General features: G+C 42.0%; 1 protein-coding gene across 1 annotated transcript; it reads left to right on the top strand.

Moving 5' to 3' along the window:
- The first annotated feature begins 530 nt into the window (after nucleotides 1–530).
- Nucleotides 531–12,358, top strand: twf1a (twinfilin actin-binding protein 1a). The gene is made up of 9 exons (XM_049573285.1): nucleotides 531–646; nucleotides 2,146–2,226; nucleotides 2,395–2,573; nucleotides 3,856–3,951; nucleotides 4,325–4,429; nucleotides 6,440–6,565; nucleotides 8,110–8,260; nucleotides 8,371–8,492; nucleotides 11,129–12,358. The coding sequence occupies exons 1-9, from the start codon at nucleotides 622–624 to the stop codon at nucleotides 11,294–11,296; spliced, it is 1,053 nt and encodes a 350-aa protein (XP_049429242.1). The 5' UTR covers nucleotides 531–621; the 3' UTR covers nucleotides 11,297–12,358.
- Nucleotides 12,359–12,360: the final 2 nt, after the last annotated feature.

Here is a 12,360-nt window from a genome sequence, read left to right as displayed (position 1 = left end):
AAGCAAATATAAAACTTACTTTGCAGATTCTGATTTTATATAGAAAACAGGCAATGAGCTCATAAAATATGATGCATTCATGCACCAAAAAGTGTATGAATTATTTATAATTGGCCCCTCCTTTACAAGGGGCTGCAGTATTATAATGCTGTTTGCAAGTTTGCACAGGAAAACCAGTAAATAATACATCATAACAACAACCCTTACACAGGCAATGCTGCTACTTGATGAGCTCTTTTACTTGTGATAATTTATTTGCTTTTTTTTTTTTGTCTGCACTGTGGTATTACTATTTTTACTTGTGAGGAAAAAAAAGAAATTCTCACTGGTATTTTTTTGTATTATTTGTATGCACTACATTTTTATACAACTATCAACAGTTTTATTAGTTAGTATGAAAAAATAAATAAATAAATAAACGTATAGGGAAATTATTATGATAATAATAATAAAAAACATATAGAAAGAATAACATTAATAAATACTTTGACTATGTCATGTGATTTTGATGTTGATGACGACACAGTTGGGGCGGGGCCCGCCGATGTAGTCCATTTCCTGCTTCTCTGCCCTGGTTTCGCCTGAACAGCTGCATCAGCCCTTTATCCGACGAAAGACACAATGTCACATCAAACGGGCATTCAAGGTACATGCGTTTTTCTCTGCTTTCAGTTTCTCTGTTTTTAAATCTGTTGCTGTGCGAGTGTGTGATTCCCGAGCGAGCTTTAACTACCTGCAACAATTCATTGCAACGGGAAGCTAGCGTCAAGTTAGCTAGCCACTCCTAGCTAGCTTAGAGCTACCGTGATGTGTGCGATCAGCGGTGCCCTGTTTCGGCACTTTTAGGACTGTGACATATAATCCCTGAGTATTTAGCCGGTTTATGGGCCACCGAAATCACGGCAACTCCATATTGTTTTCACAGTAGTGTTAAAGCCATGTATGCCTTAGCTTCCCAGCTTAAAGCTTAAATCCTGCAGCGGTAGTTTAGCCGTCTAAATGGATGGGCGACGCCTTCATTTAAACAGAAACTGCTGGCCTGGTAGACCGGCCGGTGTTCCCATAAATACATGAATAGCATTGGCATTACCTGCACTGTGTTATTATACAAACTGAGCTCGTAGGGCGTGACGTGCTCTTATATATGGCAGCAACACCGCAGAAATGTTTACAGTCTGTTCTGAGGTGAAACAACGTGCAAATTATGTGAGTTAATAATAGACAGCGAGATCAAGCGTTTGTAAATGTCTCTGCTAACACCATGCCAACGCTCAGCCTCAGTTTTTATGTAAACTATCTAAAATTTCAGTGTTTGATTAGTTGAGTTTTGTGTTTTTTCCTTTGTCAAAATTAGTCAAGTTGATCTGTGGCACACTAAAGTTTTAATATCCTTCAAATCTATAGTCTTATTTGGAAATGTATGCAGTGCCCAGAAGTCATACACACATACACGTCCAGAGCTGACTAGAAAATACATGTAGAGGAAAATCAAAGTGAATCCCAGTGCTTGAAAAGGCAAAACCCAGTGGAAAAAAATGTACTATGGTATTTAACCATTTACAGCCCTGTCTGTGTTATGTGAAACTGTTCCTCCCTGCACTATTTATCCAAAAACAAACAAACAAATAGCAATCCTACATGTATTTGTAGTTAGACTTGTTCCCCAGCTTTTGCAGGGTTGTTAGAAAGGAAAACTGCACAATCACTGTTGCTAAAATAGTCAGTACGCTGGTTTGAAAGGGAATTAGAGACATGTTTTATTGTGCCTGGGTTTGGGGTCAAAGGTGGTCAGCCTTCAGTTACATGTGAAATGCTCCTGAGTGAAACCCAGGAACTTTCTGGATATCAGAGCAAGTTATTAATGTATATAGTATTTTACTGTGACTTTAGAATTCTTGTGTTGGACCAAAGAGTTTGTAAAATGTTCTGCTTGACTTAAAGTCTGTTTAAAGGGCAAATATATGGTGTATATGTTGATAACGCCAAATTATTTGTTCTTTGTGTCATGTCTAACATCTGGTTGTTTCCACAGGCTAGTAAGATCCACAAAGCCTTTAAATGGCCACGTTAGCATGAGTGTCCTGTTGTCAAGCAAGCGTCCATTTAAAACAGTAGGACACTGACGCCTTCTCTGTCTTTTCTCAGCGGGTAATGATGTGAAGGAAGTCTTTGCAAGTGCCAGGGGTGGAGACGAATATCGAGTCTTAAAGATCGTCATCGATGATGGTAAGCTCTGTCCCAGAGTCCACGAGTTTGTTTACGGCTTCTTCTGCCAAGAAAACGCTTAACTCATACTTCTACTCAAACTTCTCACCAAGGCTGACATTAGAATGTCAACATGACTCACACATCCATGCACTGTTGAAATGTTTGTCGCACACATTTGTTTTCCAGAGCAGCTGACTGTAGGCACCACCAGGAAAGCATCAAAGACGTGGGACCAGGAGTATGATTCCTTAGTGCTGCCCCTCCTCGAGGATGACATGCCCTGCTATATTGTGTACCGGCTGGACTCCTGTAACAACCAGGGGTATGAGTGGGTCTTCCTGGCCTGGACACCGGACCGCTCTTCTGTAAGAAAACTAAGCCCAAACAGGCTGTAATGAATAGCTCGCCATTCTTACCAGCATTTGTCCTCCTCTGCTTTGAGTGTCAGATGGGTGGGGTTACCACATCAAGGCAGTAATTCTTTGTATGCTTGTTGAAAAACTGGATAAGTGTGGGCAGCAGTGCATTCATTATTTCCTACAAGACCTCCTGAAATGTAAACACAGGTAGATAACATGGTGCTCCCACGAAACCCCTCATCTCTGGCTAAAAATTCACCTTCTTAGCACTTTTAGGTGACATAGGCTTATCTTGCTGTGTTGTTTCCTTGTCATGCAAATGTGTGCTTTGCATTTGTCATGCTCTTGATTCACACAATGTCAACCAAGTCATTGTCATTTCGTTCCATTAAAACTTGATGATCCACTTGTGAGATAGAGTCACTGCAATTCAAAATAGCCGTGACAAATAGGCACACAAATGTTGTTTCTGTAGCAGCGGAAAGAGGAATGTTGCGAGGAGAGACCAGTGCCAAAATAGAGTGCCCTGCAGGATATTTGTAGCTCTCTAACTGCATGGTGGAATTGAGCTCGAATTCACTTTCTGACGGCCATAACTGAGTTTTACATTCCTGAACCTCTGCTCAGAGCACGGTGCTTCAGGTTGAGGCTTGTCTGGAAGTTGCAAAATGCTTTCACAACCAGGGCATGCTGCTGCCTTGACTGAATTGGTCTAGTGTGTTTTTATTTGTCAAGGTAAATGAGACACAGGAAGTCAACTTTATTTATATAGCCTAAAATCGAACATACATTTGAGGGCATTCAGAGGTACCCTGTGGGGTTTTTCCACCACTAGTAGTGCTATGGAGCAATGTTTTTATGAGTGGATCCCCTTTTTGTTTGCTCTTTATTTAATTTTCAGGTGGTGTTAACGCTAAGAAAAGAAGCGATGCATCAGCAAAGACAGGGAAGAAGAAGACTGCTAGCATGTTAACAGGATGTAAACAATGCAGGTCTCAAAATGTAGAAAAACTCAGCTTTGCAAATGTCTTATGAGGCAGGAAATGCACGCAACACCTTTAGTTAGACCTCATAGATACACATAGATATGGGTTTTGGTGAGTGACACTAAATATAAACTGAAATTTTGTTCACTAGAAAACTCCAAGGGTTTGCAATAATTTAGTAAATTGTCCAACACTAATTAAAAGCTCAGAAGCTGCCAGATTCAATCTCACTGTAACATAATGGGAAAAAATAATGACACTTATCAGGTTTCTTAATCATCTTTTCTTTATATCCTCAACAGGTGCGACATAAAATGTTATATGCTGCTACCAGAGCCACACTGAAGAAAGAGTTCGGAGGCGGGCACATCAAGGATGAGATTTTCTGTACCACAAAGGTTGGTCTTGCAACACTTGAAGTGATGTGAAAAGCTTGTTTATGTCCTCAAGCGTCAGTCACAACGCTTTAGAAACCTAACTTAAACAAGTTAAGCTTCAGTCCTATGTGTTTATTAGGGGTGGGAATCACCAGAGGTTTCACGACACGATATTATCGCGATACTTCAGTCACGATACAGTATTATTGCGATTTTAAATATGTTGCCATATGTTGAAAATATATCTATTGGACTGAAAAAGCAATTGATTATATTATTCTAGCAGGCAACCTAAAGTTTAATTTGTTTTTCTGATATTCAGAGTTTATATGATAAAAAAACGATACTTGGCACTGTGTGACGATATTGTTACACAAAAATTTTTGCCCCCCAGGATGAAATGACTCTCAGTGGATACAAGAAATATCTGACCTCGCAGGCCGCTCCCCAGCCCCTCACTGCTGCAGAGCAGGAACTGCAACAGATTAAACTGAATGAGGTACAGACACACACACACACACACACACACACACACACACACATACACACACATACAAACAAAGATACATGCCTTGTTTCTTGGTCGTTGTTTCCATTTGAGATCATCTTAAGGGAAATAATGCACTTCACCGTGTGTACACAGACACCGCTGCCTGTTGACAAGTTGTATGGCTTGGGCCTGTTCTGAAGTGGTTGTGGATTAGGTGTGTTCTTTGTTTCATTTCTGAAAAGAGATGACACTGTGTCATTCTTACACTCAAGGCTGCAGTGGGTGAAAAAAATAGCTTACCTCAGCTCACAGGAGTATCCCTCGTGATCACATCTCCTGTGTGTGTGAGATGTAAATCCCACCAGAAACAGCGCGGAGTATCAATGAAAGCCAGCGATGCATCCTTCCAAACAGCACAAGGTCAGCAGCAGTGCAAGTGTGCATATGCTTGCCCGGCAGTACCAACACAGCGCAAAGATGCTGATGCATCAGAACAGCAGGATGTTGGCAAAGATGAATCTATTAGGCTTGTACAGCACACAGTCATAGCTCCATAAAAATTCCTGTTTACAGTCATAAACATGGCTCAGCCTGAGCAAAGAATGGTTAAAGAAGAGCTCTTTATGGGAGTTCAGGTCTATTATTTCCATGTTGAGGGAGCGACATGCAAATGTGAATGCTCTGAGTACTTGGCAGTGATTCTGCATGGAGTACAGGTGAGCCGTGTCGTTGTGCTTTGCCTTTTGTTCTTTGCAGTGAAAAGATAAAGAAATACTGTAATGTGATAGCCACTGCACGCTGCTAATGACGCCAGCAGTGTTTACTCTGCTGATGTCAAGGGCTTCAGGGGAGTGCCAGATGGACTCCACCGGACAGAAAGTAAAAAGTGCATCTGAAGTTTCACTCTGAAGACTTTGTGGGACCTTTTCTGTAAATGAACCTAAATGAACTGTTCCCCTTTTTAAGAGAGTCTACCTATTTCTAATTGCTGCTCTCCCAGCCTGCTGCACAAACAAGAAGCGTCTTCCTTACCATATATGGAAGTGCTTTCAGCCATGTACTCCCTCTCTAAAGCACGGTCAATTAAAAGCAGCAAAGCAAATGGGAAGTGAGGTTTGTGCTCGTCCCACTTGACCAGCTGTTGAAGGAAGATAATATACCATTAATCTGCACCGCCTAGATGAAAAAGAGGCTTTGAAATATTTATCATTGCTGTGCCTTGGAGACTGCCTGACTTTTACTAAGCAGATGGATAAAAGACCCGCAATCCTTTTTGGTATGCGAGGTAGCTACATCGAAGGCTCAATCATGTTTGCACGGCATTTCATTTTGTGGGAACAGGGCTCTAAAAATAGATGCAATCCATCAGTGTAATCCCCCCCAGCATTTCCAGTTTTCTGTGTGATTTCGTGGAGGCGCCTTGTCACCGCCGATACAAGCACCTCACGTAATCATCAGGCTCCAGCGTTCCAGCTGCTTGTTGCTCCTGTAAACCTTTTTACTTTCTGATGACTGAAATGAAGGATATTTATTCCATTTTACTTCCACAAGTTGTTATCATCAGTGGGAAGCTTGCGAAAGAACACTGATTTGTCTCCTCATATGACTGAGTTGAAAGACCCAAGCTGATTTGAAGAGTAGGATTCTGCGCATAACTTTTGGTAGTCCGCATGATGACATAATGTCACAATAATGATGACATAATGTGGTCATGTGGCAAATGGGTGTGTGTGTGTGTGTGTGTGTGTAGAGACATTCTGAGTCAAGAGCATGATAGAAACCACATACTGACTATATACCACAGGTGCTCTTGGTAGATTCAGTTATTAATTTTGGTGTTAGAGCATGTTTCTGCCTCTTTTAATGTACTCAAAGAAAACCACCCATGAAGTGTTTGCAAAATAATGCATTCATCAGCCTTAATTAGTGTCCTCCGTGTGTTAATGACGTGATAATAGAAAGCTAAAGTCCCTCTCTAAGTTTTTGTGTGTGTATGTCTCTGGTTTGTGGTGTGTTCAGGTGCAGACGGACATCGGTGTGGACACCAAGTTGCAGACCCTGCAGGGAGTGGCTTTCCCTATTCACAAAGACGCTGTTGCAGCACTTCAACATTTTAGGGACAAAAGAATCAACTATGTACAACTGGTGAGTCCTTAAAGGGATGCTTCGCTAATTTTCACCCAGCTTTGCTTTAAACTAATGTGGGTAGTATGTGTGAATTAACTGTGGCATTGGTATTCTTGCCTCAAATGTTTTCAGAAACGTGTTTTAGCTTGCCATTTATCTGTAATACAAGAATGTTTTTCGCCAGCCGGTTGCTATTGTGTCAAACGGACGAGCTTGCATTACGTCACCCACCAGCGGGAGCATTTGTTGGTCTGGTGCAGTGCATAGTTGTAGATTTTCTACCTCTTGAGCAAAATTGAATGCCACAGTCCTTTTTCTCTTATCTTCTCTTGTCATGTAGCACCAATTTAAAAAGTATTTGCGTCACTCCACTGCAAAGATGACCTAGTTTCATCTAAGGACCCCCTTCATATCAGTGAAACAGTACCCTAAGAGCAAACCATGCGTGAATAGGTGACCTTTGCTGGATCAATAATTTGAATAAGCTAATCAGTTCTTTGTCATTCATGGTGATAGAGCTGTTTTTGGTCAGGAGCTGTTTACAGGCCGACACAATGAGTCACTCATTTTTGCCCAAAAAGCCTTTGTTCCCCTCGTTGAAATACAAAGGGCTCATGTCACAAGATCAGATCAGGGCAAAGTACAAAGGAATAATTGTGGCTCTGTTGCTGCTTTGTCTCAGTTCCCTTTTTTGTCTGCTATCCTAAAAGCTTTTCAAGACAGCAGTAGGTTTTGTTGTAAATATCCAGTGTAGGTTTGCTCCTGGCTGCTGAGCAGAACACCAGCATTAGACTACATTTACATGCACAAATTATTCTGTTTTTTGAACATGCCCTAACATGTCATTTGTCACATGAAAAAATGGCAAAACGGAATGGCTGGAGCCACTTGTGCCTTTTTGCTTTGCATAAAAACAAGAGTAGTAGTTAGTTTTCCAGCAATGATGGAATTGTTCGACCGTGGGAACGCACACTCCCTCTTTCATTGCCCTGTTTAGAGAGTAGGTGTGTTTCTCCTTTTGACCAGTAATGCCAGTAATGCAGGCTTTTCTTTTGGGTATGCATTTCTACTCAAGCTTTGCAAACTGTTGGCTAGTTGGTTTGTGTATAGTGCGTCAGTGGCAACACAGAGAGCTGACCATAAACAAGCACGAGGCTGTGTGTCGCAAATTGTGGTAAAAAACCCTTCTGAGAAGCATATTGCAAATCTGCTGTATACATGTCCAGAGAAAGCTTCTAAAACCCAAATAATATCGACATATCCATGTTAAATCAGAAAATGCTACATTCAGAATATGGCCTGATTTGGAAGATCCAAATAGAATATGCTGTTTACATGACTCGTATCAAATTCGGAATAATAGTAGAATATTAGTGTGCATGTAAAGATAGTCGATGTTGAGTAAATGTATCACTTGGACACACCTGAGAGGGAGTGGAGATGGCGTTTCATTCACTGTCACAGATTTTCCTTGTTGTTCTGGATTTCAAAGTAGGAACACCTCGGTCGAAAGCATGCCAACAGTTTTATGACTAACTTTTTCAAATTTCCTTTGTCAACAGGAAGTAGACTCTGAACAGGAGGTGATCCGGTTGTGCAGCACTGAGCCAACAGAGGTGAAAGACCTGCCAACGAGAATCCCTAAAGAATCTCCACGCTACCACTTCTTCCTCTACAAACATTCCCACGAAGGCGACTACTTAGAGTCCACAGGTGAATAGACTCTCACGAGATATTATGAACAGTTGACACGCCCCCTATTATTGCTCTGAGTGGTGCTTTGTGTCCTCCCGTCTCATTGTCCTTTTTTTTCCCCTTTGCAGTCTTCATTTATTCTATGCCCGGGTACGCTTGTAGCATCCGAGACAGGATGATGTATTCCAGCTGCAAAAACACCTTCATCAACATGGTGGAAAAAAATTTCCAGATTGAGATTGAGAAAAAGGTGAGAAAATTTCTATCATGATAAAAGACTGTCAATAGCATAATTCTTGTCACAAACTGTTAGCTCCAGAAAACTTGCTCTTAAATCTTAAGTATTTCTCCAAAACATTGAATATTCATGAATGAATAGGCAAGTGAAAATCACTAGGTATTACTTATTATGACTTAAACACTTCTTAACTTAGCTGTGCTTTCCAGGATTAAGGGCCAGCTCATATGTTGCATGTATGCACAACTGTCTGCTTTGGTCTGCGTAACGTAACTGCCAACACCCACCCATGTCTGCTAGGGTCTGTGATGGTCCGGGATGTGCAGCCCTTTTATGTGCATGCATGCTTGTCTAGTCCAGTCCATTACAAAACACTGCGGTCCCGCCAGTGGCAGCTGCTGCACCGTGGTGAAGTTAGTTTTATACTGGATATGTGACAGACATTTATTCTGAACCCTATAGTGTCTCCCTAGTTTCACTTTCAGCCCTCCTGTTTACTGCTGCTGGCAGACGGGGACCCCCAATTGTACCATGAATGGAACTGCTCATGTGTCCACGTGACCGCGGCTGTGTGCTGTGTCTAATGCAGAAAGTATATCTAAGCCTGAAGCACCATGGATGGGTTACTGAACCGGCCCACTGGGCATAGGCTCAGGGGTGTCAGGGGGGCCCCTGCCCTTTACTCGCAAATTGTCACTCAAATTAACCAACCAGGAAGAGACTCCAAATGACCAAAAAGAGACACCATAAGAGATGCAAAGGAACTGCAAAGAAACACAAAATAACCACAAGGTGAAACAAAATGACCACAAAGCGAGACAAAAGAACCAAAATAGAGCTAAATTTATCTCAAAGAGACACATTTCTTTTTGAAGAGACCTAACTGACTACAAAGAGATGCAAAACCACCACACAGTCTGTGTATCTTGCTCCTTTGTAGAAGAGGTGGTTGGAACCTTAGCAGATCTGAGCCCAGGGGCCCATTGTCTCACAATCCGCCCATGCAAAGTGTGTGTAGTTTGATCCAGAGCTGCAACAGTTAGTCGATGGACAGAAAAATCACTGGTTGCAGCTTCTGAAATACCTTACTTTGTCATATATGACTTTAGACTGAACTTTTTGATCTAGTTTTGAAGTATTTGAATTTTTATAGCCTAAAGGTCCTCACACACCAAGCCGACGGTCGGCTGTTGACCAAAGTCGGGCCGTCGGTGAGCGTCTGTCAGCCTAGTTTTTGTGGTGTGTCCTGCACCGTCGGCGCTTCAGCGTCAGCAGCTTTTCGGCCGATTGAGCATGTTGAATTGCCGGCGGAGCTTGTCGGTGAGAGAGATCACTCTGATTGGCTGTTCAGGTCTTATTTCCTCGCCCCTGTAGCAAGTGAATCTGCCTGTAGTGAAAGCTAGCCCCAGCTCTCTGTTTGGATCCAACTGGAGCACCGCGCCCCGGTTTGTTATTCAGGTTAGAGTGGGATGATGCAGCGGGTTTGTTGGGCAGCTGAGTGAAGTGGAGCCTGCGGAGGAAACACCGGGTCCGTCTGGATGTAATAGTCCGTGGAGGTGCTGCAGTGCTCGGCCGCACAGATAGGAAACCCCTTGGCTGACAGGATGTACCACTCTCTCACGTGAGGCGACGTAGACGACGCAACAGTTGGCTTTCGTCGCCGCTAGTTCTTCGATGTCGGTTTGGTTTGTCTGCACCTTAAATGATTATTCACTTAATCAAGAAAATAATCATTAGTTGCAGCCCACCTCACTTTTTTCAAAATTAGCCCTGCTCACTTCACATTAGTGAGAAAAGCACAGACTCAAGACAGAAATAACAAAAAGCTTTCCATCTTTCAGGTCCAGTGTGTAGGATTTAGGGGGATATAGGCAGAAATAGGATATAATATAAGAATGTTTTCTTAAGTGTATAATCACCTGAAAAGAAGAATGATTGTGTTTTTGTCACCTTAGAATTTATATTTACATGGGGAGCAGCTCCTCGTCCACAGAGTCTGCCATGTTGCACCGCCATGTTTCTACAGTAGCCCAGAACAGACAATCCAGACACTGGCTCTAGATAGGGCTGTTTGCGTCGGCCACCGTAGTTAGCAGCCCCTCTGCGACGAGCAGGGCCAGAAAAGTGCTGATTTTCATAGTGTGAAACTGCTTTTTTCTGCTTTTTACTGGTTTAAATCACTCTGTGTTTGTTTTGGCGAGAAAGAGACATCTGCATAAAATTCGGCACCTGGTAAAAACCTCCTGAATGTCTGGATCTTAAATTATTAGAGAAAGAAAGGTGAGCACACATTAGCAGGCGCTGGGCTAGTGGCCTGTCTGTGACAAGCCAAACAGTGTCAGAGAAACACTGATTTGTAAGGTAAAACTGCTTTAGTCAGTGTTTTTACTGGTTTAAATCAATGGGTGTGTTTGTTTTGGAGAGAAAGAGACCTCTGCAGACAAATCAGCTCCCAGTGAAAACCTCTTGAGCAATGAACACATCCTAACAGGGAGTTCATGCATGGCACATAGGAGAAGTGTCAGCTGGTTGAAATCTGCAGTCCTCACTGCTACTGCTAGATGCCACTAAATCCTACACACTGTTCCTTTAACTTGATTCTGCAAAGTTCATCTGCTCATATGTTTTGTTTTCTGCCTGTTTCCCAGTTGGAGATCGATAACGGGGAGGAACTGACCCCTGATTTCCTGTACGAGGAGGTGCATCCCAAGCAGCATGCACACAAGCAGGCCTTCGCCAAACCCAAAGGCCCTGCTGGGAAGAGGGGTGTCCGCCGCATCACCCGACCACCCGCAGAGGGAGACGAGGAAGATTAAACAGACCTCGGCACCTGACCACCACCTCCACCTGAACACGTTCCACAGTGGAACATTCCTGCGAATGGGGATTATATTTGACACGCTTGTTTAAAAGAATAAGACAACACCTTCAAATGCCCACAAAGTTCCCCAGAGACCCAACTATGCACGCCAAGGACAACTGAGCAATGACACACTTCAGAATTTCCATTTGTAGCTTGCCAAATGGAAGCATATTTATGTATGTTAGTACAGTCACAACAATTAATTCACGACGATTCAAAGAAGCCCAAAGTCAAGCTTGAGGTTTTTACATTGTTGCCAGCTCTGAGACTTTCAAAATGTCAGTGTGACTAATGTGAACTTGCGCCAATATGATAAAAAAAAAAAAAAACATTTTGAGTTCACATGCTCAAATTCTTAACTTGCATTCCTTAAGTCTGTGTCAATTAATGTTTCCGTGTCTAATGTGTTGAACATTTGTCTCCTACCGTTTGCACAATGAGGTGCTCCAAAGCAGAAACAATATAATTATCCCACTTTGTGTCTATTGATTCATTTTAACAGTGCATTTTATATTGGAAAATTGACTTCTTTTTTGATATAACTGTGGTTTACATGAAAAATCATCTGCTGAGAAACTTATTTTTCTATGCAAGTGCTGTAAATGTACATATTGTAGCTGTGTGATGCTCTATGATTGGTCTGTTATGGTGATTGTCTGTGTAGGTGAAGATCACAGTGGAAAGAACGGGCTTCCAGAAATATTCCATCAATACATCTCAGATTTCACTAAGAGGAAGCTACTCAAACTTTGCTGGTTCCCACACAAGCGGGGAACTCAAGCAACCGGATAGGAAAGGGAACACTAGAAGTACCTTGATTAAAAAAAATATGTTGCCACATCCACTGGTCTGCTGATTAATATTAGGCAAACTACTAAGCTCACCTCATATTTGAAGGGAAAAATCATTTCCTTTGTATTCAGTGTCATTCTAATAGAAAAAAAATCATGTTTGGTCTTATTTGTTTTCTTACAAATCTTTCTTTTAAAGAAGAAAATAAAATATTTAAATCACACA

The sequence above is a fragment of the Epinephelus fuscoguttatus genome, linkage group LG4 (assembly GCF_011397635.1).
Source record: "Epinephelus fuscoguttatus linkage group LG4, E.fuscoguttatus.final_Chr_v1".
In the NCBI taxonomy this organism is placed as follows: Eukaryota; Metazoa; Chordata; class Actinopteri; order Perciformes; family Serranidae; genus Epinephelus; species Epinephelus fuscoguttatus.
This window is presented reverse-complemented; position numbering and strand designations above follow the sequence as displayed.

What these genes read in the sequence shown, in the direction of transcription:
- twf1a (XM_049573285.1), top strand. Translation starts at nt 622, where the DNA reads ATGTCACATCAAACGGGCATTCAAG. An exon ending in AGATTTTCTGTACCACAAAG is followed by an intron (nt 3,952 to 4,324) that starts GTTGGTCTTGCA and finishes TTTGCCCCCCAG; the next exon opens with GATGAAATGACTCTCAGTGG. An exon ending in GAATCAACTATGTACAACTG is followed by an intron (nt 6,566 to 8,109) that starts GTGAGTCCTTAA and finishes CTTTGTCAACAG; the next exon opens with GAAGTAGACTCTGAACAGGA.